Raw genomic sequence first — 25,149 nt, 5'->3', positions numbered from 1 at the left:
GCCCTTCCTGCGGCAGCGCGCTGCGCTCGCGCCCCCGAGGCCCGGGGACCACCTAGCACAAGCCTACGCCTTGACGCGGGGAGGCCCAGTCCCCTGCCCTGGGAGTCGTCGCCTTCGGGGCGAAATGCACTCTGCCCGCCCACACCTCAGAGGGTGGAGGGGTTGTGGAGAAGCCGAGAGCTGCGGTGGCCCGGACGGGGAGCCACTGTCCTCGCTACCTTTTCTCCGACCCTCAGTCTTTTCCCCACTTCTGTGGCTGGTCCTCGACGCCCCTCGGGCCGGATGGCGTCGGGCGGGAACTTTACTTTCCTCGCAGAGACGCTCCCGTTTCCTTAGAAGCGGAAAAAGCGCTTAGCTTGGAGGAGTTGGAAGGGGGCCTCCTACCCTGATCTTGGCTGCCAGAGGGTTGCGGCCGCGGCAGTGAGAGTGTCCTCATCCCCACTGGCCTCCCCGAGGCGCACACTCCTTCCTTATTTCAGGGCCGCGCCCTGAATCTAGACACCAGGCAATGGGCCGACCTGGAGTAAGGCATGACACGCTCTCGCCCCCTCCTACAGACCCACCACCTCGGGCCGCTGCCTTGTCAGAGGAGGAAGATGTGAAAGATACTAACCCCCTGGGCTCCACCGCTCTGCAGTCGGGGGCACGGGCCTGAAAAACTCCAACACTGTTGCCCACCTGTTAGCGGCCCTGATCCCCTCTCACCTGAGGCCGAGGCTTCTGCAATTCCCCCCGGGTCCAGGGAGGGAGGTGAGCCACATCGCTGGTTCACGCACCCCTCCCCAGCGCTAGCACCCTCTCCTTTGTCGCACACGTGATTTTCTAAACCACTTTATCTGCAGACTATATCTTTATACTAATGCATACTTAATTGGTCCGTCTTGACTGTCCATATAAAACAATTTAATTAGGGTGCTTTCTTGCTTTGGAAAGCAAAGAAAAAAATCTGCCCAGTGCTTATTGTATTTAGCACCAATACAGGCAGAAAATGTAGCACAAGTTTTTGGTTGAAAGAGCACCTCTGTGCCCATTGAAGGGCGTTGATCCGAAAAGACAGAAAGGACAAGTAAAATCGATTTGAAGCGACCCTCTCTGTCCCTTTCACACCATTCAGAAACTCCATTCCTTCTAAGACAAAGACCAGAGCCTTGGGAATTCTCAGGGAAAAAGAGGACTCCAGTCCCACAAGCCTAGGGCACTTTTTAAAAACCTTCAATATTGCACTTAAAACCCGCTCTCGGTTCTGTGCCCCCCCCCCATGCGGGTTTCACTGGCACCCTCTCCAAAGCGTCAGGCGGCGTGGCTGACAAGCCCCCACTCCTCTGCGGGCTCGGCCTTCTGGCCAGGCCGGACCAGGCTTTTAGGGTTAGTGCAGCCCTCACCTTTGACCCCCAAGATCGAAGTGGCTGCCACACTGCAGAGTGCAAAGCTACAACCCAGGCCAGAGTTAAAACGAAACAGCAAAATATTTCTCTACTCCCAAACCCAGGGAAACCAGTTCTGGTTCAGCCGCCTGAGCCACCTTACCCAGTAATACCTCACTCAACTTTTTTTTTCTTCTTCTTTTGCAATGAACTGCCCTAGCCACCTCTAAAGCAGGGAACTTGGGTTGTCAGGGCTGCATCGCTGGGTAGCGGTGAGTTGTCCTCCATTAGGAACCCAAACACCAGGTTATCCGACAGGCGCCCTGGCTGGGGAAGGCAGTCATCGATCAGACCTGGCAGGAAAGGGAGGAGGGAGAGGAGGAGAGAGGAGGACGAGGGGAGGGGAGGAAACAGGCTGAGCTGTGATCACCTTCACCTGCCCTGAGCCCGGCCCCCCTGTTCAACTATCCCTCGACCTTCTGCTGGGGTTAAAGGGGGCGGGGGTGAAAGGGAGGGGGGCATCCCCAGTTACACAAGTGGCCTCCTTCTATAAGAGAATGAGTTCATCACCTCCCCAGAGAAGCCTCACCATCCATCCACTCGTATAACTGATGAGACAAACCACAAGGAAAAACTTCTGTAGCCCATATTTATGGTATTAATGAATAGTTAAAAAAAGATTTACACTTCTTATGATCAATATTCTGAGTTATTTCCCTCAAAGTATATAATTACAGTGTCTTCAGAGTTTTCATCATTGTTTGAGGTGGCAAAACTATTTGTAATTTTCATTAGCCAGTAAACATGTAATTAACATTCAGCACTGTGTTTAACTTAATTCCTGTTTAAGACAAGGACAAGAAGCAGCCGAAGAGGGTTAGTTCCATTTGTCAAGTCTGACATACATCTTACCATAACAGTTTCCTAAAATAAAAGATCCGTGTTTCCCCATTATTCTTCTCTTAAAACAAAACAAAAAAATTCCATTAGTTAAAACGGTATTAAACTGCGAGGGGAAGCATAGTTTATTCTCAAATTTTGCTAGTTACTGTATTCCTGCTTCCTTTATTCATTTTGGGAGGTGGATGTAGAGAGGGGGTGAATTAAGCATGCATTATCTGAAGACAGAAAGTGGGGAAACCCCTCCCCCCAAAGAAATAGGTTTCCTCTTCAGGAAAGTTCTAGAAGGGGAACTGGGAAGGGGGGACATGAATCTGCAGGGGAGAAGGAAAAATCACTTGGGGGGGGTTGAGTTAAAAGTAGAAAATGAGGATTTCAACGGATTCCTAGGAAAGATGTTGCCCTCCTGTTTCAAGTTCTATCTTTGATCTAGGGTGAGGGGAGCCTGTCTGCCAGTCTGCGAGGCTGCTGCTTTTTTCCCCTCCTCTCCCACCTCTGTTTTTTTCCAACTTGCTTTAGGATTAGCCTCCATCCCTCTCGACCCCAAACAGTGGAATTTGGCTGTGCCTTGGGTCGTCTTTGCTCTGCAATATCGCCTATAGTTGTTGGCGGTTTTCTGCTGAGGCTGAGCCGTTAGCTCCAGCCTCCGACTAAACTCATTAAGTTGGGAGATTTTTTTCAATTGGACGGGTGTTTTTAAAGTCTCGTCTTTCCAGCCCCAAACAAGGTGTAACAACGCACTCTTCCTTCTAAGGAATGAGATGAGAGACAAGGATCACTCCAGACATCTCCTACCTACGGTTTGGGGTTTTTTTTCTTAAAGGCGAGGCTTGCATTCCTCAGCAGCTATGTACAAAGCTCCCTGAAACCTCGTCTCTCTAAAGTTACTGTGCAGGGCTTTCCAAGGCTGAGAGCGCCTAATACATGGGGAAGCACTTCCCTGAGGTGGAAGATCTCTCCCTTCACCTTTCCTCTTTTTCCCTGCAGGCTAGTGCCTACTTTTTATCAGTTTGCACAATCGCTTAGATAAACACCGAGGAGGAGATTCTCTTTAATTATCAAAGACACATCTTTTCAGGGGGCCAACAAAGCATTTATTTCACCCGCCAAACTAAAGGAGAGTTATTCCAGTTTAGAAGGAAGATGCAAGCGGTTTGGGACCTTGAACAAGGCAAATATGGTTTTGGTATGTTTACTTACAGTATTTTTTTCTCTCTCTCTCTCTCCTTTCTCACTTTCCTCCTTGTGCTGTGTGGGGTTGGGGACGACTTGGGGATTTTCAAAAAATCGGATTGCTAACGTGTATGAAATGCCTAGGACTGTGGTTTAAGGTGTTCGGGGAAGGGGGGACAGTCAATTCAATGCCTTGCCATATTTTATTACATGTGTGCGGTAGGAGAGGTGGTGGGGGGCGGGGAGAAGGGGAAAATACAATTGCGAAGCTGCCAAAATATGATTAAACCGAAGCGTAAAGACTGCGGTGCCTCCCATCTCCTCAAACTCATTTCCTTCGCTAGAGCAAACTAAAAACCAGTCCTATAAGCGTGTTTTTCCAAGCAATAGACGACTCGGTTTTCTAGCAAAGGAGCTGCTAGGCTCGCACTAAGCGTCAGAATTTACTGTTCGATCTGCCTCTGCGCTGTATTTTGCAACCTTGTGCAACTGACATCCAGCCAGGCAGGGAGGGAGAAAAGCTCTGCCCGGCGCCCTCGCCCGCGGCTCGGGGAGCAGAGCGCTCGGTTAAGCTAGGAGAATCGCAACGAGAAGGGTACTCACCATCGGGCGGGGTAGTGGAGCTGGCGTGCGGATTTCAGGCAAACGTTTACCTTTTTGCTGTCTATTACAACCGTGTCGGGCTGACTTAAGCAATTCTGTGCTCTGTCCAGAACGTTCAAGGAACGGTTCCTCATTTTTAAAAAGCCAGCGAGAGAGACGACAGAGACAGAGAAAGAAAAAAGAGAGGAGGGGGTGAGGGGGACGCGCATAAACCCAGTTCAGGAAAAAAAAAAAAAAAAAAAAAATCATCACCTCTCCGGCAGTGGCTCAGGAAACGCAGAGGTGGCGAGATCGGAGTCCGGTCCAACCAAGCCAGAGCCAATTAATTTTAAACCCTGAAGAATTATTCAGATTAAAATGTACAGAAGTTTCATTCTGCTATGCCTACGTGAGCTCAAAGTCGTTTCCCTTTAAGAGCTCTTTTCTTTTAAAGTTGCGTTTTAGGCAGCGAGGACTCTTACACTAGGGGGCAGACAGATACTGTACTTGCTCCAATCTTAAGCAATTTTTTCCCTCCCAGCATATGCTCTGATTTAGCACTGTAAATTTTTCAGAGGACCCAACTCTGACAGCCCCTGGTGATTTTCAAAGTACCACAAGCCAGTGGTTAAAAATTGCATTGACTTGGAAGTTCAGAGAGACACAATGGAAGCCCCTTTCTCTATTCATGGAGCTCCAGTGTGGTGGAAGAGAAAAACACACACGGACTAGATTGAGGGGAAGGAGGAATTCAATGAATCCTGGTGGACAGAACTGGTTTCTACTGAGTTCAGAGTTAATCTCGACATTTGCTGAGGTCTGTATTCATATTATGATTTAATTTGTGGAGAATTACAGCCACTTTCTGGAAGAAAATCATATTCCTGGGTGGCTTTTTTTCCCCCTACAGTAAAACAAATGTTTTTTCAACTTTCTCCGGCCAAATTAAAGCTTGCCATTCTTCTCATTAAAATAAATTTACATCTACAATAAAAGACTGGGCTGGATTTTCTTAAAAAAAAAAAAAAACAGTAACAACATATTGATATTTATCTTTTAGCCTTAGAGCTGTTTTAATCAAGGAATATGAGCATCTCAGAAGAAGACATTTTAAAATATTTTCTCCTTGTTTTTCTTCTCAGTCTGTAGTCTTCTCTCTTCTTCTATACAATAAATTAACTACAATTGAAATGGTCATTTTTTTGTTGTTTTTGTTTTTTGGTTTTTTAATAGCACCCCCATAACTGAATGAGTCCTAAAATACAGAGTAAAACACCTCTGACTTATTGGCAGCCCTGTGGTTGTATGCCTATCAGGATCCAGAGCTGTAGGAGATGGTTGGGAAATCCTTCATTTTAAATCTGAAGCCATCAGAGCGTACTTCAAATACCAAAAATCTCAAAGTGTCCTGGAGAAGCTCTTCTTCCTCAAAAATTTCCGACTGCATGTTTGTAAAAGGTGATCTTGCCATGGAAGTGTCTGCACCCAAGAGGCGAGTTTAGGATTTCCTTATAATCAGTTATATCTTCTATTAAATTGAGATGGGGATGCCCATTAGATTTTCTATCTCAACCCCAGCCCTACCACATCTCTGCTGAGTTTGCCCCTAATCTACTGACATTTGTAGCATTAGGAAATTCCTCAAATCATAGAGGTTGAAAAGAAAAAGAGTAAAAAAAATAAAAAGCACAGCCTTCTACGAAATGATTTCTTTTCCATCCTTCTCGTCCTCTTTAGGAGAAAGTTATATTGTGTCTCTAATCAACCTGAAATTTTCTGCCTGGCTTTGCTCTATGGCAATCTCATTACACACCAGGTTTATGATAGCTCAGTGTCCACTATAGTTCTTTTTTTTTTTTTTTTAACAACTTCCAAATAATCCCAGCACCTGCAGCCTTAGTGAAATATGTGATTTCAGCGGAGGAAGGGTGAGGGCTAAGGAGGTTTCAAGAATGAAGCATAAGGAGAATCTTTCCTTCCCTATAAACTAGTGCCTATCTGCCTACATCTTCATTTAGTTCCTACCTCGTATTCTCCCCATGTGTGTAAAGGGTATTGAGTGCAAAGTGCAATCTATACATGTCAGTTATATGTATGGTTTATTATTTTTTAATCCTTCATCACTCCGATTTTTTAAACTATCAAGGATGCTTTCCTATGGTCATTAATTTACTCTTTGTGTTCATGTTTCCTGAAGCTCAACATGTTTTCTGTAAAATATCTTGTTCATAAACCTGGTTGCATTACCAGTCTACAGTTTTTTCTTGGTGCAAAGAGTGTATGATGGAGTCACAGTTTTGTTCTATAAATTTTGAATAATCATAATCCACTAACTGGTCAAAATCCAACAGACAGGTTACTGATTTGGAATACAGTGTGTTCTGAGGGGCAATTCTAGATGTTTGATGTTTAAAACCAAAAGCCCTGGAATTCAGAGACATAACTGGCTTGATGATTTTAGCACATTGAGCAGAATGGCACAGGAGATGAAGTTGTTCTCATTGCAGTGAATCTCCTGAGGAAGAATATGGCTTGTGCGTGATTCCTGTGAGTTGTACTTGTTATTATTCCCAATTTGGGGCAGAATCTCTGGGTGTGTTTTAATGACTGTATGAATGCTTAAAAGGAACTTGAGGAACAATGAAGTCGTACTCAACTGTTCTATTACCTAGAAGCATAGTCGCTGAAGCCTTTGTCTGTGTACATTGACAAATGCGCATCTGATATATGTGCGCTTACATATGTGTACAGAGGGTATGCACAGGGGACGCTGGGAGGCTGCCTCCGCTTGTCCATCAGCGGGCAGAAAGGTCTTTTCACCTCTCACCACGACTGGGTGTGTGGCAGGACGTGAGCTTGGGAGTTAGCTGAAACTAACGAGAGAGGATAAAGTTGAAGAAAATTGATTTTAATTGCATCATGACAATGAGATGAAGTCTATTTCTGCTTCTCAGCATCCGAGATGCTTTATTTGAGCAATTAAAATGTCAGGCCACATTCCTGTGAAATGTTAACCCTACAAGGAAAACACAGCCACTGACGGCTCCTTTTCTCTAAAAAAACGAAAGAGAGAGAGAGAAAGAAAGAAAGAAAGGAAGGAAGGAAGGAAGAAAAGAAAGAAAGAAAGGAAGGAAGAAAAGAAAGAAAGAAAGAAAGAAAAAGAAAGAAAGAAAGGAAGAAAGGAAGGAAGGAAGGATGGAAGAAAAAAAATAGCCACCAAACCAAGCAAGTGATCAGAGTAGACTAAGGGAAGGGTCTACCATCACCCGGATTTGACCAAATGTTTCGTTTGGAAAATGCCTGCAAGCTCGGCTCGAGGCACCTTCCCATCCTCACCCACTACCCCTCTGCAAAGAAACCGGGGAACTTTTCTCTTTCTCTGGTACTGTGGGCATAAAGATGCGCTGGGAGTCCCGGGTGGTGCGCGAACAACGGATTTGGTGGCATCGCCAAGTTGCGAGAGTCGAAGTCCTCGATTCCATCCAAAGCCTCTCGCGGAGCCTTTAAGAGGCGTTGTGTGTGCGCGCCGCGGTCCTCTCCCCTCTGGAGCGGAAACCTCGGGTGCGGGGTGCGGACAGAGCCGTGGCCGCGCGCCCAGGGCCAGTGTGGGCCCATCCCCCGCTTGGCAGTGGCGGCGGCACAGCCGCCCCCTCCCCGCCCCCCTTCGCCCACTGCGCCAGGGCCGCGACACTGCTCGCGCTAGGACCGGGCTGAGCCCACGGCCGCCATGGCGGGGCCGCCGCGCTCCGGCCAATGACTGCGAGGGGGCGGTGCGCGCGCGCCTGGCCAGGCCAACCCCGGCTGCTGCCTTATAAGGCGCGCCGTCGCCATGGCAACGTGCGCTAAGTTGCAGCAGTCGTGTCAAAGTTCACTATATAGAGAGCTCAGTGAGCTGATCGCGGAGAAGCCACTTCTGCCAGCCCCGGCGCCTATAAATCGCATTCCCTCCCGCGCCCCCCTTTTTAGCATATTTGATCACTTTGATTCTCTGTTCTTTTCTCTCCGCGGTGTGTGTGTGCGTGCGCGCGTGTGTGTTTTCTTCTCCTCCTCCTCCTCTCCCCGAGTTGTCTTCTTTCTCCGGGTGCCGTGCTGCCTTTTTTCCCCTCTTTCATTCTTTCTCTCCGTCTTTTCCTCCCCCCTCTGCGCACGAAGGATGTGCTTCTAGGTGGTGATCTGCCCTCCTCTCTCTCTTTTATCATTTCTCCCCCGCCGCCGGCGAGTTGACTCTTTCCCTATGTGTGTGAGGCGGCGGCGGCGGCAGCAGCAGCAGCAGCGGCTCCGGCGGCGGCAGCAGCGGCTTCAGCGGCGGCGGCGGCGCTAGACGCGGCGGCTCCGGGCCCGACCCGGCGGCTTCGGCGGCGGCGGCGGCGGCTCCAGCGGCGGCGGCGGCCCAGGCGGCCCGCAGGGAGCGGCGAGCGGCCTCTATCCGGCGAAAGCGGGCGGCGGCGGCCGGAGCAAGCGAGGCGCGCGCCGGGCGCCTGTGGCAGGCGGCGGCGGCGGCCCAGCGCCAGGACGACGCCGCGCAGCGCCCGACGCGGACCACTTTCATGCTGATTCCCCCGGACCCGGGCAGCGCTCCGGCCACTCCGTGGGCCGCCGGCCTCCGCCCCGGCCTGCCTGGCTCTCTGGGTGCGCCCGAGACCGGCGCCTCTGCTCTCCTAGTCCTCCTGATTTCGATGGCTTTCCTGAATGGCTGACTGTGGGCTGCCCTGGACTTGGCCCCCGGACAGTCGCCTCTCCTCCTCCACCTCCTCCTCCTCCTCCTCTTCCTCCTCCTCCAACTCCTCGGCTGCACACCAGCTCTGAGAGCGAGAGAGTGAACGAGAGAGGGAGGGAGAGAGTGAGAGCGAGGGAGATCTTTGGAGAGATTTTTTTTTTTTTTTTTTTTTTGCCTCTTACTTCTGTCTTGAAGCCAGACAATCGACTTGCAGCTCTCCCTCCCCTCCCTCTCTCTCCACGTTCTGCTCCCACTTGCTCTCCCCCGGCCCCATCCCCTCCCCTCCTGGCGGAAAGCCCCCCGAAAGCAACAAAGCTGAGCCGAGAGAAACAAACAAAACAAACACACCGGGCCAGACAAGCAATCGACAAAACTTTGCAAAGCAGAAACAAAAAAGGAAAAACTAACCAACCTCAACCAACCAGACCCCGAGCCACCCGGGGCGCCCTCTCGCACCCTTGCACACACAAAAGGCGGCGCGCCGGAGCCCGAGACCCGGGAGCCGCCGCCGCCAGCAGCCAGGGGAGCAGGAAGTCCGGACGCGGCCCCCATAGATATGGCAATGGTAGTCAGCACGTGGCGCGACCCCCAGGACGAGGTGCCCGGCTCTCAGGGCAGCCAGGCCTCGCAGGCGCCGCCTGTGCCCGGCCCGCCGCCCGGCGCCCCGCACACGCCACAGACGCCCGGCCAAGGGGGCCCGGCCAGCACGCCGGCCCAGACGGCGGCCGGCGGCCAGGGCGGCCCTGGCGGTCCGGGAGGTGACAAGCAGCAGCAGCAGCAGCACATCGAGTGCGTGGTGTGCGGGGACAAGTCGAGCGGCAAGCACTACGGCCAGTTCACGTGCGAGGGCTGCAAGAGCTTCTTCAAGCGCAGCGTGCGGAGGAACCTGAGCTACACGTGCCGCGCCAACCGGAACTGTCCCATCGACCAGCACCACCGCAACCAGTGCCAGTACTGCCGCCTCAAAAAGTGCCTCAAAGTGGGCATGAGACGGGAAGGTATTGGCCTCTCATTTCTACCCCCCTCGCCTGGGGTCCCGGGGCCCTGGGTGCGTTTGGCTAGCCTGCTCTGGGTAAGGACACGGAAGCCCCAAGCTCTTCTCTTCGTATTGCAGCTGAAAGGGGTTTTATACTAGAAGCAAGTTCTGCATTGGAACCCAGATCCCCAAATCCGCATGCTTTGGCCGACTGATTTCCTCTTCTACTTTCTCTTCGGGCTCTTTTAATTTTCTTTGCATTGACTGCCAGTTCATTCGAGTTCGCCTTTCTGCAAGTGATGGGGTGTTGTTTGTTGTTGTTGTTTTAAAGCCTGGTTTACTTCTCTTTCCTCTCAGTTTTTTTTCTCTCTCCTTGTTCTTCCTGCATGTTCAACACATGTCCCTCCTCCCCACCCCTCTCCCCAGCCCCCACCCGCTCAAAAAAAAACCCCAACAACCTGAGATTGTACTTTTGTACAGGAGGTTCAAATTACAAATGGCAATTTTACGCACTTCGCCGTATTAACGCTGCCGCCCGGGCAGCACTCATGTGACCCTCCGTGGATTAACATTCGGCTGAAAAAAAAAAAAAAGCTCTGTTTTCTTTTTTCCTTTCACTTTTGAAAGGAGGAGAGCGCGATAGGGAGTTAGGGGAAGGGTGGGCGAGGGGCCCTGGGCGGCTGCTTTCGCTCTGAGCGAGTTGGGTCTTTGTGATATGAAATTCGCCGAGCGCCGCAAGCCGTGCTCGGCCAATGGCGCGCTCTGCGCCGGGCGCGGGCTCCGGGTTGGGGCGAGCGAACGCCGCGGTTTCTTTGTGTTTCTGCGAGAGCGACTCTCCCCGTCCGGCGTCAGATAACAGCTCGTGCCCGAGCCTGGCCGGCTTTCCCCGGCCCTCCCCGGGCTGCGCCGGCCGCCCGCTCCCCGCCTCTCCCCGGCTTCCTCTCGCCTCGGCCGGCCTGTCTCTCCGCCCTCTCCCTCCGTCTCTCTTCCTCCGAGCACACCGATTAGGATGCCGCCAGACCTCGGTTCTCAGCTTGTCTCTCACCGGGGGTGGCCCGCGGGGCTGGGGTTGCGGGGTTGGGGGAAAGCGGTTCCGGGGTGGCCACAGGCCGTCCGGGGTGCAGCTTGATGTCTTTTGCAAAAGCGTCTCACCCTCCCCCCAGCCTCGCCCCTCCCGCTCCCTCTCCTCCAATCAATAAAAAATATCAGCCGTTTAGCAGTAAGGAAGAAAGATGCCCCCAGAATGCTCCATCCCTCCCATCGTGCCGGGGACCGCGAGGCAAAGCGGCCAATTCTGGGTCCTCGGCCGCCCAGCCCGGAGTGGGCCTCCGAGGCCAGTGTGCCGCCCTGGCCGCCAGAGCTTGCCTGGGTGGTGATTTGAGAGGAGTGCAGCCGGGCTCCCGGCGACTCCCAGGTCTGTGGCCCTAGCGCGCTGGTGAGAGGGGCAGGCCTGCCTGTTCCTGCGCCCCGCGGGGTCTGGGTCAGGTGGGGGTCGGGCTGGGGCAAACCCTGACGGGGGAGCAGGGGAACGAAGCTGGTCATTAACTGCGGAGTGTCTCCTTTCCTCCCTGCAGCGGTGCAGAGGGGCAGGATGCCGCCCACCCAGCCGACCCACGGGCAGTTTGCGCTGACCAACGGGGACCCCCTCAACTGCCACTCGTACCTGTCCGGATATATTTCTCTGCTGCTGCGCGCCGAACCCTATCCCACGTCGCGCTTCGGCAGCCAGTGCATGCAGCCCAACAACATCATGGGCATCGAGAACATTTGCGAACTGGCCGCGCGGATGCTCTTCAGCGCCGTCGAGTGGGCCCGGAACATCCCCTTCTTCCCTGACCTGCAGATCACCGACCAGGTGGCCCTGCTTCGCCTCACCTGGAGCGAGCTGTTCGTGCTGAACGCGGCACAATGCTCCATGCCCCTCCACGTCGCCCCGCTACTGGCCGCCGCCGGCCTACACGCCTCGCCCATGTCCGCCGACCGGGTGGTCGCCTTTATGGACCACATACGGATCTTCCAAGAGCAAGTGGAGAAGCTCAAAGCGCTGCACGTCGACTCCGCCGAGTACAGCTGCCTCAAGGCCATAGTCCTGTTCACCTCAGGTAGGAAGGAGCCCTGCCCTCTCATGCCCATGCGCTCCTAGCTCAGAGTTAGGGCCTAAACTCTTCGGAGCCCCCAGAACTAGCCCAGCCTCCCCCTTAAAAAGCCAAACTGTCTGTGCAACTTGGAATGGGAACTTTGCATAGCTGTTGGGGCCCCACCAGGCCTGTCCTGGGGAGAGGGGAGAGGAGAGGAAGGCTGGGTTGCAAGGAGGATGCTTCAGACACAGACTCTCAAAATAGGCCATGGGGAAGCCTCTCAGGCCTGTTCCCCTCCCACCAGACTAGGATGCATGCTTCTGCTCCTTCCCTTAGCTCAGGCCCTCTGGGCCAGCTGAGCCTGTGGAATCTCCTCTACCCCATGGCTGTCTCTGTCACCCTGGCTGAACCTCTAGAAAATGCCCCTAGGCACTGGAGCAGTCTTGGTATCATCCCTGCAGGGGAAAGTTTGCCCCTGCAGGGGAAAAGTTTGCCTGCTAATTCAGTAGGAGTTGGAGCTCCAGGCACATCCAACCTGAGGGCAGCAATTTTCAAAATCATATTTTTATTAAAACAATGCAGACTGCCAGGAGAGGGGAAAGAGCTGTCAGAAAGGGGCAAGAGGAAGAAAGGGGCCATCATAACTCTTCAGAATGCCTGTAGGGGGTTGAAGACTCTGGCCTCTCGCTTCCCCTGCCCAGGCAAACAGTTAAGGCAATTTTCAAATAACCCAAAGTGTATGCCAACTTGGGCTGGGTATGAGTATTGCTTGAGATATAAAACCATCATTGACTGCATTATGAAATCTAATTAGTTTGCAGGTAGTTTAACCTGTGTGAGTAATAGACCTAATATTAATTAACTCTTGAGGCCAAACGATTGTTGAAGGTGTCTGGCTTACCACTTTGGGCCACACCTGAGCCTTTTGGCTGCCTCCAGGCTGAGTTCAGCAGAGCCCAGGTGGGTGGAAATCACCCCTTCCACATTCCACATTCCTGTTCTAAGTTGTCAGCTGATCCCTTTGTCACGGCTGAGAGGGGAAGGGGTTCCCAGTTCAGGATAACAAACATCTGGACCTGGGTAGGGCTTGGAACCTAGTCACCCACTGCAGGTTTTGCAGCTTGTAATCAGGACACGAGGAGAGCTGTGGAATTCCTGTGGCAGACAAAAAGATCCACAGTCTCTTCCTTACTGTTCCAAGGAATTCTGGGGGCCCAAGTCATTAGCTGAATCTATTGCAGGTTCTGAGTCCTTAACCCACTGTCTTTTACATATTGCTGCTCTTCACATAAAATCCACCGCCTCCACTGCCACCCCAAATTCTGCCTTTGAAAGTCCTTAGGTAATCAATTAAAGGACAGTGTCTGGGCAAGGAAGAGCTGTATGCAGAGGCTTGGATCTCGATTATTTTTCTCGGGGGACCTGTCATAACTAGAACATTTGCCTGATGCAGAGGTACAGGCAGGATCTTCCCCTAGCCTATAGCCACCTTCACCCCTTCCCAAAACCCTAACCCAGCCCAAGTTCCCAGACCATCTGGGTGGTGGTTCATTTCTTGATATCCTTGTTAGCTCTTAGACTTACCCTTGGTCTTCCAAGGAAAGAAATGTCTAATACTGTCGTAACAGTTTAATTTATTACTATTTGCAAAATGTAGAGGCCTGTGTGGAGAATGCAAACCACCTCACAAAGAGATAAAGGTTCCTGTTATCTGATTCTGAGACAGTCCGCTGTAAGAAGGAGTCCTATGCAAACAGATCTTTTAATTCCTGATCACAGACACCAATGCATTCTGTATACATGCAAAGTCCTAGATCCACACATGAGGAGATTGTATGTGTGTTCTGTTTCTTGGGGTGGACGTGGTGGCAGCTCTTTTTGAATATCTGCTTTAAGAATTCACAGTGTGCATGTGTTAGCCCTCGTCTTGCCTGGGGAGCCCCCAAAGGTCAGGTCACAACCTGCACTGCCTTCACTGAGAAGCCTCTCATTTCAAAGGCACTTATTGTATTTTCACGTATCCGAAAAAGAAAAGTGTTTTCCTGAAGATAACGGGGAGGGGTCTCTTCTTGCAGGGACCTGGGTGTAAAAATAAATAAATAAATAAGGGGGGGCTGGTAGTAGGAGAAAAAGGGAGAGAGAAGAAAAGGAGGGAAAAGAAACAGCTCAAATGAACAGAGAGATCACAGTTTGCATGGCTGCCCTTCAATAGGCTAAACTGACAAGATCAGTTTTAAAGGGCCACTTAAATCAGTTTCAAAGACTGGAGAAAAATGAGTCGCCCTCTTTGGGGAGAATCTGAGGCTGGGTCGTGGGCGCCATTACCCGGGGCTGGGCCAGGTTGTTGCCCCCCCACACACTGTATAATTATAAGCCAAACTATTATTTACAGAGGAGGAGGGGGCAGAGCACTGGCAGTTTTGGTTTCATCTGTTTGTCTGTCTGTTTACTGACCTGGGCCAGATTTACCCAATGCACTTCGCTTGGGCCTCCCAGTGACCAAGCCTGAGGACTCGGACAGGGAAAGCCTGCAACGCATTGAGCTGTGTTTTTATTTTAAAGCAAATACCCCAGGACCATCTCTTGCGGTCCCCACCCCCCCAACCCCCTCCATCCCAGTTTTCAGTATGTAGGCATTTGCTCCAACTCCGGTTGGGGCAGTTTGACAGAGCACTGTACACACACCTCATGTGACCCATTTCAGACCTCTTAATCTGATGACTGAATTCTTCGTCTTCTTCTTCTTCTTTTTTTAAACTTTCTTCCAGATGCCTGTGGTCTCTCTGATGTAGCCCATGTGGAAAGCTTGCAGGAAAAGTCCCAGTGTGCTTTGGAAGAATACGTTAGGAGCCAGTACCCCAACCAACCAACGCGATTCGGAAAGCTTTTGCTTCGTCTCCCTTCCCTCCGCACGGTCTCCTCCTCAGTCATAGAGCAATTGTTTTTCGTCCGTTTGGTAGGTAAAACCCCCATCGAAACCCTCATCCGGGATATGTTACTGTCCGGCAGCAGTTTTAACTGGCCGTATATGGCAATTCAATAAATAAATAAATCAAGATAAGAAGGGGGAGTGAAACAGAGAGAAAGAAAAGGCAAAAGACTGGTTTGTTTGCTTAAATTCCTTCTATTAAGAAAGGATATAAAAGGATGTTACAAGTTTGCTAAAAGAAGAGAGGGGAAGAATTTAATGGACTGTGAATTTCCAAAAAAAAAAAGACTGTCAAATGAACTTTTACAGAATGCATTAAAAAAAACAAACTCCTGTGTCGTTCAGAACAACTTGCTACTTATCATTTTTGTATAAAAAGGAAATTAGTCTTTTTCTTTTTTTGGTAAATTTTGGAAAAATATTGCTAAAAGTGCATTTAAGGAGATTGGGAGAAAAATTAGCAGAATGGAGAAAGTAAGTCTTTTTTTTTCCAAATTATTAATTGTCCTGTGTCTATGTACCTCTAGCTGTTCTTTTTTGTACTTTTCTGGTTCCAAACCAGTTTATTCTGTGGTTCTATAATAAGTTTTGATATAATCTTGGCTTCTTAAAAACTGTGTATCCTTAAAATATATGTTCTGCAAGAATTAAAACTCAGTCCATGAAAATATCATAGGAAGACATAAAACTTTAAAAGGCAACTCAAAGATGATGGAAACGCACTTACAAGTGGTGACCAAAAATTTTAGGTGAAGTTGAGCACTCTAATTTGAGAACTGGAGGAACCACATACAACACTTAACTTCCCCTACCCTCCCCACCCCCCCAAAAAAAGATACCATGACAAACCTAGCTTTTTAAAAATATTTTAAGAAAGAGAATGAACTGTGGAATTTATTGGCAGCCAAGGAATGTGTCCAAGACACATGCTGAGGTTTTGAATAAAAAGTGAACTTTTGTAATTTGAATTGGGTCCCGCTTACTTCTTGAATTGTTATGAAAATCCTATATCTGTTTGTATATTTGCAAACCCTTTGTATTATAATTGTTGATATTTTCCCTTTTTAAAAAATACCATTGAAATCAGCATGACAAAATAACACTGTTGGCACTTATAGGTAACGTGATTGATTCAGTATCTTAGAGTTTACAGTTTGTGTTTTAAAAAAACTGAAGGTTTTTTTTTAAGTGCAACATTTCTGTATACTGTAAAAGTTATAATAACTGAACTGTTTGGTCGAGTCTTTGTGTGTTATATTCCAAGGAAAATTGAAAGTATTCAGAAATTAAAATATTATTTGATATCTGAAACCTGTTTGGCTGTCCCCACTCACTGTCTTTCCTTCGAGAAGCCCCTGTGAGCTCTCACTGAGCTGGGCCGGGGGCTCTATTTGTTTACTCCCCTCAGCCAGTTTGTTCAAAGGTAGACTAGTGTATTTGCCTGTTTAATTTGGGTGTGTGTGTGGGGGGAGCTGAAGTTAATGGTTTATCTATGGTTTAGGAAGTGCCATACTGATATAGTAAACCACCCCTATTCACCTAATCCTTCTTTTAATTAAAAATGGATTTTCCAGGAAAAAAAAAGGCCCTTATATTTGTCACACTTAAGTGCCTGCTTAGGGAAGGTATTGTGAAAAGTATTAGAAATCTTGAGATCAGTATCTATTTTATGATCAGGAAAAAAATACTGTTTTGTACATTTCTGACAGTTACGCAGAAGACCGTTCAAGCAGGCTATCACAGCCTTGTAAATAGAAGGCAGTTGTTTGCAATGAGTTTTTCCTTAAGTAGGTGTGATTTTTAAAAATATTCTGTGGTTCTCATCTAGTGTGGTTGTTGAGAGGATTTCAAATTCAGTGGTATAGCTTAGAGCGGCTGAAGGGTTTATTTTTAATGTATATATGATAACTTGCAGTTGGCCTTCCTCCCCCCTCCCCCCGTACGTTCATTCTGTGAGAGCATGACCACAGGTCAAGGGAATCTTTTCCATTGGAGTTCTGTACATAAAAACACGTCGACATTTTGACATTTCAGATTGTGTAGATGCAGCCTGTACTGCTCTTGGGATCCTTTGTCCTTAAAAGCCAAATTAAGAAAAGGAAGAGAAAGAAAGAAGGAAACTTTACAGGGTGTGCGGATTTGGAAGTATCTTGTTTTGGAGTCTTTTCCTCTTTCTCTTTTCCTGGTTCGGAGGAAGCTCGGTGTGTGGGAGCTTTTGCAATTTTTGTTCCTATTGAGGCTTTGCAGCAGCCCCACCACTATCCCGTGCCGTGGTTTGATTTTAAAAGGGGGTGGTGGGTAAGGGGATGTGAAAGAAAAGGGATCATTTTGTAAAGTGTATTAAACTTTGATACTCAGTTCCAGTCAATACATGTAGACCAGAAAAATCTGTCTGATTTGTGCATTTGAGCGGAGTTCTCCATCTGACCCTCAGCTTCTTTCTGTAGATATATACATACATAAATATAAGTATGTTCTTATGGCAGAACATCGCTGACCTCTAGATCGAGGTTTTGTAGGTTGTTTTTTTTCTCCTCTTGCAAGTGCTATCCATGTGAGTGTGTGAAGTTTCTCTAATAAGTAAAACACAGGCCCTTTTCCTTGTTTGTTTTGTGTTAGTTTATTTGTAAACAGCCATTTGTTGTAAATTATTATTGGCATTAAATTATAATTTATGATTTTCAAAGCAAAAGACAGTCCCTGTTTTATTATGCTTTAAGCATGTGTTCTAGACGTTGGAAATCTCTCTCTCACTCTCTCTAAGTTTCAGCAGTGAGCTTGGGGTCTGCGAGGCAGAAAAACAGGACCCAAAATTTTTCAAACGGTTAAAACAAAACCCCTTGTATATGTTTAGAGTGGCCGGAGGAGGATCTGTTTAGAGTCTTGAGTTTGGTTTAAGTTTATTGCATTTAAAGAAAGTTTTTCTTTTCACGCTGAGTTAGAACAAAAGATCTTTGCTGCGACTGAATTGGACAAAAGACGAGGGCTGGGACCCAGCGAGTGCGTTCTGTGTGAAATTGACGAGATCTTTTAAAAAGCTGCTAAACATGGCGACTCTTTCCCTTTAAGTGTCTCTTTTTCCTTGCTGGTTTTTTTTTTTTTTTTTTTTTTTCCTCCATCTGATCTGAGCTCGCTTTATTTCTTTTCCCAACCCCGCTCCCCCTCCTCCTGTTGGTGCTCGGGGGAGTGAGAGAACCCAGTTAGAGGCGAGATGCAACAATAGTCTGAGGAGGGAGAGGGGGAGAGAGAGAGAGAGAGAGGGAGAGGGTCGGTCGCTGCTTCTCGACACTTTCAAACAAACCTGGGGGGAAGACTAAGCTGGGGTGGGGGACGGTGAATTCTAGCCTGTTCGCTCGGCTCGCCTTCGTCCTGCCTCGGCCTTTCACCAAGAGTTCTCTCTGGGCCGCCAGGGACTGGGGCTCAAAGTTAGCGGGCGACGTCCGGGGCTGGTTCCGCGGAGACCGCTGGGTTAGCATCCGGCCGGCTGCGGGGACGGGAGCCTGGAGTTGGCAGCAGCTGCTGAGAAGTGCCTGCCCCCCCAGCCCCCGCCCCCCACTTACGTGCGGCGGAATTCCGCCCGCGCCCCCGGAAAGTCCGGGGTGCCGGGCGCGCGGAGCTGCACTCCTGGGATGTGCATTAAGCGGCGACGGGCGGGGGGCGGTCAGGGGGAGCTCGAGCGTGTGAAACTCTGCCTCGAAGCTCGCTTTTGACTTGGTCCTATGAGCTGAGCCAACATGGCGTCTCCCATTGCACCGCGAGCGCCGGGCTGCCAGGCACGGCAGGGCCGGGTAATAGAAAACACATTGGTTACCAAAAAGAAAAAAAAGGGGGGGGGCGGCTAAAGGCCATTCCATCTGCAGGCAGAAAACCCTCTTTTAAACTCTCTGGCGAGTGAGTGCAGTCCTCGATTATTCTGTAATTAAAGCAGCAGAATTACTAGGGAACATATTGGTGACACAGTATCCCCTTCTCTGTTCGCCCCCTCCCCCTTATAATCCGGAGAGTTTATTTCAGGCCTCCCCTCCCAACAAGAACCAAATGAGAAAAAGTCTGTATCCTCAACCGTGATCTTAAATGTTTGAATGGTATAGGGGGAGGGGGAGAGGCCAGTATTAACAGACCTCGGTCAGTTCTCGCGCTCATTAATGCAGGGGCTGCGCCGGGGGGTTGTGCCGGGGCCTCCTCCGAGCTGGGGGGTGGGGACCGGGCTGCGATCCCCGCCGGACGTGGGCACAACTTGCTGCTTGCATGGCAAACTTAGAGGAAAGCTGGCTTTCTGGGCGGAGGGCTGACTTGGGGGTGCGCAGGGGCCGAGGGCGGGTTCCGGGCGGGCGGTCGCAGGCGCTAGAAATGTGTGAGCCGGCGTGGACGGCGCCCCTGACAGGAGCACTTCACAGCGGGGGATCCCCTTTATCTAATAGGTTTGAGAGGAGGCGAGGTCGGCCGTGGGACAGACCTGGCCGCCCAGAGAGGGTCTTCTGAGAGCCTCTGGAGAGACAGTGTCTTGGCCCGGGATGAGCCTTCAGTCGACGGGGGAATCGCCCCTTACGTCCAACTGCAACTCCAGCCCAGGCCTGGAGACCCTTACCCTCAGCCGCCTGGGAGGGGAGTGAGGTACTCTGAATTCTGGGCCGCGTCAAGATTTATTGAAGTTAGGTTTAAAAAACGTGCTTCAGATGATTTTTCCCATTTTCTCAGATTTCAAAGGCTCCCTGCAGTGCGGCTGCCTAATTAATGGTGAAATTCAACTAAATCTAATTATGCAGTAATTTTAAAGCAGTTAGTGCTGGGCGTTGGTTTGTAATAGGACCCCAGTTTTTTAAAGTTTGCTTACTCTGTTGGTTTAGGGGAAAGCTATCTTTTGTAAGGCAAAGAAAGACGTGGAAATAGTTTTACTGCGTGAACTGGAGGGCTGAGAACGGCCCCCACCCCGTCCATTTCCATCCCCACTTCTATCTCCCTTCCCCTCTCTCTCTTTTTTTCCTCTCTCAAACTCACGCTCAAAAACTGAGCGAGGTGCTAACCCAGCCAGGGGACCCGGTTTCATAGCCAAAGGGGAAAGAGAATTTTTCATAAGGAGACACAAAGGGACTTGGTATCTGCCCTCTTGGACGCATCTGTAAATGCCCGAAAACAGGGAAGCGACTCTCATCTCTTCTAATAGAGAACAGATTTCCTCTCCTTAACATCCATTGTCATTAAGGAGAAAAGCTGACTCTTGGAGTTATAAATCTTATCGTCCTTCTGATAACACACTTGTAATAAGCGTCTTATTCAAAGTGAATTGTAAAACTGCCTCATTTAATATGGCATCTGTGTCATTAAAACTTTTCATCCCCCACCCCCCACCCCCTTGCGTCTTGCAGGCTTGGCATTCGAGCAAGCGCCTAGGTGCCATGTGGGCCTCTGGGGTAGGACCAAGGGAGAGAGAGGTGTAAGAGATGGGCTACCCGGATTTAGCCTGTGGATCTTAGTCTGGGGTGAGAGACCCCTGAGGCAGAGAGGGCCTGGTGAGGGGGGGTGCTGTGTCCCCCTTTCCCATCCCCCGGAGCAGCCCCCTCTAAATGACGTTCCTTGAAAGAAACATGCTTGTGATTAGCTAAGCAAACACATCTGCTTTCGGAGTTGGGCCTTCGTTAATTAGCTGAACAAAGGGCCGTTTTGCTTTTTACCTTTTGCTGGGGGAGAGGGTGTTATTTCAGGAGTGTCGCGGGCCCTCCTCTTTTCAATTGCAGCCACGACGTTAATTTTATTGGGATTACTGATGGGAAATGAGGTGGCGCAGGCTTCCGAGAGGAAAAGCTTGATCATTACCCCCTTTGGAACTATATTTTTCCACCCAACCTCCTGCTCGCGAGGAGGGGGTGGGGGGCGAACTACGCAGCAAGTTCGGAGCAATTGGAATCAGGTTCGCCGTCCGCTGATATCGGGTGACAGAGCGTGTGTTGAAGCTGAACTCTATAATTTGCGCCTGTTTCTTTATTAGGCCTGGACAACGAACTAATGAGCTTTGGCCCAGCACAGTGTCACTTGTATTTATTTTCTTATGGCAACTTTGAGATAGCGGAAGTGTTCCTTACCAGGAGCCAGAGAGGGCTCGGAGTCCTGACTCAGGCTGTCCCCGGCCGGGGTTGGTGGCTGCGTCCCCGGGGAGCGAGGGCCTGCGCAGAACTGACGGAGCCCGGAGACTGGGCCTTTAGGTGAGGCCCTGGGGCGCTCAGGAAGGGGTTAGGCCCTTTGTAGGCCCAGACATTCCCGCAGGCCCAGCTCCCTGAGGTTGAGGTCGAGGGGCGCGGGGCTAGCCTAGGGCAGGTCCCCAGGCAGGATGATGGTCGGAGGTGCAAAGGTGGCTTGGCTCCCTCCTGGCGCCGGGCGGAGGAGGGATCCACAAGCAGAGCGTGTCGGGCCAAAGAACCCTTGGAGCGAGCGGGACTATCCCACCCTGAGGCCAAAGCGTCTGTCTGCTTTGTGTTGAGGGAGCCCTGGCTCAGCTCTCTGGTTAACTGGTTTGGGGGGTGGGTGGGGGAGAGGATGCTTTAAAGGAGCTCGCGGGGTCCTGAAGTGCGGGGGCTTCCCTTCCCTCTCTCCCTAGTTTGCTCCAAAGAGTCTCAGTTGGAGAGGCCTGAAATAAAGTAAAGGAGGAGCTGGGGGGTGGGGACCGAAAAGGGTCAGCGGAGGCAGCACGAATATCCCTTGTGCTGTGGCAGAGAATACGAGCCCCCCACGCGGAAGGGGGGTGGGGTGCAGGGAAAGGGGAAGCCCAGGGAACTGCGAGGCGAGCCAGGACTTCTCCGCTCCGCAGCAGTCGGAGACTTCCCGCGGCTGCCGCCTTGCTCCCCACCAGGCAGCCCTGGCTAATAACGCCCAGGCTCTGTGTCCCTGCCCGCCCCATCTCTCCTAGCTCCATCCCTCTGCCTTACTAGCCCCCTCCCCACCTCTTCCTTCCTTCCTGCAAATGGGTGTTAACGTAGGTCTTTATGTTCTGTCTATAACTAGGATGTAATCACGCGCCCCATGCCTCTCTCTAAAAGCATTTAATAAATGTCTATTAAAGCGCTACAAATGTAAGATGAATTTAGTGGCGCGGCTGCCTCCCTGAATCCGAACGGTAATGATGGATTTATCAACGGGGATTCGCCTTCAGCCCAGCAAGGGAGGTTTACTCAGCAAATATGTCGTTGAGCACCCACCCAAATACAACCATTTGACCCCCTGCAGGCGTTACCCACCTCACCCCTTCCAGCCCCTGCCTGGTGGGCCAGGGTTGCCCCGGGGCCAGCGACGGCCCGAGGACCAGAGGGGCACCGCCCCTCTCCTGGCCTCTCGCCCCCTCCTCTGCCTCCTCTCGGCCTGCGGGTCTCATCTTTTGGCGAGTGGGGGACCTGGCTTGAAGGTTTAGATGTGGGCAGTGGGTGATAGCAATATTAGAGCACATGACGAAGCGTGGGCTGTCTTGGTGTTGCCGACTCACATCAGTGGGCGCCTTCGCGCTCCTGTTGGTTTTTAGGGGGTAGCAGTTGTTCCTGAGAGTGGGCTCTTGAGCACTCAGGCTTTGACCAAATCTTAGGTTGTGAGATCCTCGCTGGGCCCCCAGCCCATCCCTGGGCAGCATTCTAGGCGAGATGGCTCGAGGACAGAGGCCTCGGCCCCCAGGCCCTCCGAGGGCCCTAAGTGTGTCCAGAGTGGGTGCCTCTAGTGCCCACATTCTCCAGGCTCCCCGGACCCGGCCAAACCAAACTAGAGGCGGCTATTTTCCAAGGTTAGGGTGTAGCCCCCAAGGCAGAGGACAAAACTTCCAAGTCTCTTCCCCTAAACAGATCTGGCCTCTCTCCCACCTGCCCTGGCAGGGCCCACCGGCCATTTTAAAGTTTCTGTGGCTGTGGATTTTATAGAATTTGGTTTGGACTGTGATTATTAACGCGCACAAACCCCGGTGACCACCACTTCTTTCTTTTTGTCTTTTATCTTTCTTTGCGAGGGGGAGGAAAGTGCTGGCCTGTTCCGTCAAGCCCAGTTCGCATTTGCTTTGGCCTCTGATTTCTTTCTTCTTTGGAAATTTCATTGAGATGTCTCTGTACTTCGCTTGTCAGTTATCTTTGTTCCTTTTAAATAAAGGGCTTTTAAATGGACTTATTGCTCCCAGCGTGGGTTCCTCTCTCTAAATGTTAGAAAATTGTGCCATCTACCCGCTATGCTGAGTACTGTCACACTCGGAGACCTCGGGGACCTCCGGGCCGGCTTCAATGCAGCGGTGTCAGGGGCCGCGGGCGGCAGGAGGAGGGGTGGCTCACGTGGATTTTTTACAGATCTCCGCCTGCAGTCGGCCCGCGTGGCCACGGCAGGGCACGACCAGCAACGCGCGCAGCCGCCGGCTTGATGGCGGCCGCGAACTTGGCGGCTGCGGCTGATCCGGCACCACATCACAGGCGTGGCTGGGACTCTTCCCTTCTCAGAGATGCCCCGGGCCGCGAAGGGGAGCGCCGGGGCTGCTTTTAGACCCGAACAGCCGCTGGGGGTCGGGGATAACAGTGGACAATGTGGGGGGAGGCTACCAGGGAGGGGCCGAGGGGGGGACTTGGCCACGCCGCTTTGGAGCGCTCCTACCCGCCTCCAGCCCTGCTGTCTCCCTCGGGGAAGCCGGGCCGAGGCCTGCGGAGAGTCACAGCCGCCAACTGGCTTCCCAGCCTGGGTGAGCGAGAGGAGGGCTCGGGCCAGGCAGTTCGGTTGCAACTTTCAGCTCTGTCTTCTGGAAGGCCACAACTTGCTTTGCTTTAGGGGAGTGTAGTTTAGTTGGACCAAGTTTGAACGAATCAGAGGTCTGACGTGGGGTCTCCTCGCCCCGACCCCTTCTCTGCAAAACATCCCACCCGCAACCGCAGGTTCTTTTTGAATGAGTTAGAATGGATTAACAGTTCCGATTTTATTATGTGGCTACCCCTCTCAGATGCCTTTCTTTTTTTAAAAAACCCATTAAAAGTATTAGCTAAGATCTTCAAGTGTCATTTGGGTATTTATGCTTGTGTGTGGGAGGGGGTGGGGAAATCTCCGATACGGTTTATGACTTTTATTACATGTTTCACACTGTTCGAGAAATGGAGTTTTAAACAACATACAATTAAATCTATATTGCTCTTTGGAGAAGGGCCAAGGAACTCGACAGTCAATTAGTTTAGATCTTTTGATACTTGTTGCTAAAATCAAAGTGTGAAACTACAACCCCAATGTAGAGCTGCTTCCCCATTTTTCCTAAGGTCGTGGAGCTACCACATAAGAAATGGCAGTGGCTTTTTTCCACCCCGGGTTGTTTTTCCTGATAATTCTGCACAGATTATTCTTTTAAAAAATCAGACTATTTTCTATGTTTTTCCCCCATTTCTCTCATCTCCTGACTTTATCAGCCCGATTTAGTTTTTAAAAATACATTTAATTTGTATTATTTGAAAGTGAATTTTCCATTCACCCTCTCTCTCATCCCTCCTCTCCTTGCCTGACAGTAAGAAGGGAAGCCAGGTTGTTTAATAACCACAATAATACAGTGGTTTCCAGACAAAGGCAAAATTAAATTCTTTATAACCACAACAGGACGAGAATCGGGGATTCATTCTCCACCCCCACCCCCCCACCCCCGCTTTCTCTCATCTCTGTCTCTTTCAATAAGCAGTTTAGGAAATAATCTGCATTGAACAGAAACTGCTTCCTCCTTGAAAATGTCACCGTTCCCACCTCCCTGACTCTCTCTGGGCCAATCCCCTTGACTGCCTGGTGGCAGTCTGCCTGTCCTTGGCCCGAGCAGGGGCTGATGGGGGTGGGGGCGCCTATGGAGACAGAGCATCACGAGAAAGCGGTGGGGTCCAGCTCGCCTGTACCGGGCCGCTGAGGCAGGGCTGCTAGCAAGTTCCAAACAGGGGCTTGCTAATTGATTAGATAATTCTTACTTCCCCTCAGCATCTTCTCCCTATAGACACCCAGGTTTTCAAAATGAAGGGGAGGGGTCTGAGGTCTCATATCTGTCCCCCCATTTTCTTCTCCATTTTCCAGGCTGGGTTGCCCTTTCACCAGCTTCATCACTGATTTTAATACCCTGTGGCTTTGGGACTGAACAGGCCAGTCATTGAACTGTCATCTCCACCAGGTTAGAACATCCAGAACCTCCTCTCTTCTCCAAAAGAAAGGTTCTGAACCGAGTGAAGTGATTGGGTGGAATGTCATTAGCCTCTCTCCAGAAGCCTTCCTTTTCCTCCCAGGGAATGAGGACTCCCGGGTGGGGAGGAACTTTGCCTCCACCAGTGCTGTGGCCTTGCAGGGTCTGGGCCTCGAGTTTCCACCCCGTCTTGTGCCCATCCCTATGCTGTGGCCCTAATTGTAAGGAAGGTCTGGGAAACATTTTCTCTGCTAATTTTATATTTCCCCTTTCCCCCTTGCAACATTAA

General features: G+C 50.6%; 1 protein-coding gene and 1 long non-coding RNA gene across 12 annotated transcripts in view; one reads left to right on the top strand and one right to left on the bottom strand.

Moving 5' to 3' along the window:
* LOC137201561 (uncharacterized) overlaps positions 1 to 4,489 on the bottom strand; it is an 81,921-nt gene extending 77,432 nt beyond the window's left edge. For 3 of the 9 annotated variants that reach the window (XR_010932232.1, XR_010932226.1, XR_010932225.1), the window contains exon 1: positions 4,041 to 4,488. This is a non-coding gene — a long non-coding RNA (uncharacterized lncRNA). Of the gene's footprint in view, positions 1 to 4,040 lie in introns of all 9 variants that reach the window. The other 6 variants (XR_010932237.1, XR_010932236.1, XR_010932231.1 and 3 more) reach the window with 4 other exon arrangements.
* Positions 3,030 to 16,030, top strand: NR2F2 (nuclear receptor subfamily 2 group F member 2). 3 transcript variants are annotated; one of them, XM_067695575.1, is made up of 3 exons: positions 3,030 to 3,450; positions 11,287 to 11,814; positions 14,559 to 16,030. In XM_067695575.1, the coding sequence occupies exons 1-3, from the start codon at positions 3,408 to 3,410 to the stop codon at positions 14,831 to 14,833; spliced, it is 846 nt and encodes a 281-aa protein (XP_067551676.1). In that variant the 5' UTR covers positions 3,030 to 3,407; the 3' UTR covers positions 14,834 to 16,030. The 3 variants fall into 3 exon arrangements, with proteins under 3 accessions (XP_067551676.1, XP_067551660.1, XP_067551670.1); XM_067695559.1 differs by lacking the exon at positions 3,030 to 3,450 and adding an exon at positions 9,149 to 9,734; XM_067695569.1 differs by lacking the exon at positions 3,030 to 3,450 and adding an exon at positions 10,801 to 11,126.
* Positions 16,031 to 25,149: the final 9,119 nt, after the last annotated feature.

Source organism: Pseudorca crassidens, chromosome 1, assembly GCF_039906515.1.
Source record: "Pseudorca crassidens isolate mPseCra1 chromosome 1, mPseCra1.hap1, whole genome shotgun sequence".
Taxonomy (NCBI): Eukaryota; Metazoa; Chordata; class Mammalia; order Artiodactyla; family Delphinidae; genus Pseudorca; species Pseudorca crassidens.
Note: the sequence above shows the minus strand (reverse complement) of the source record. Positions and strands in the feature narration are given on the sequence as shown.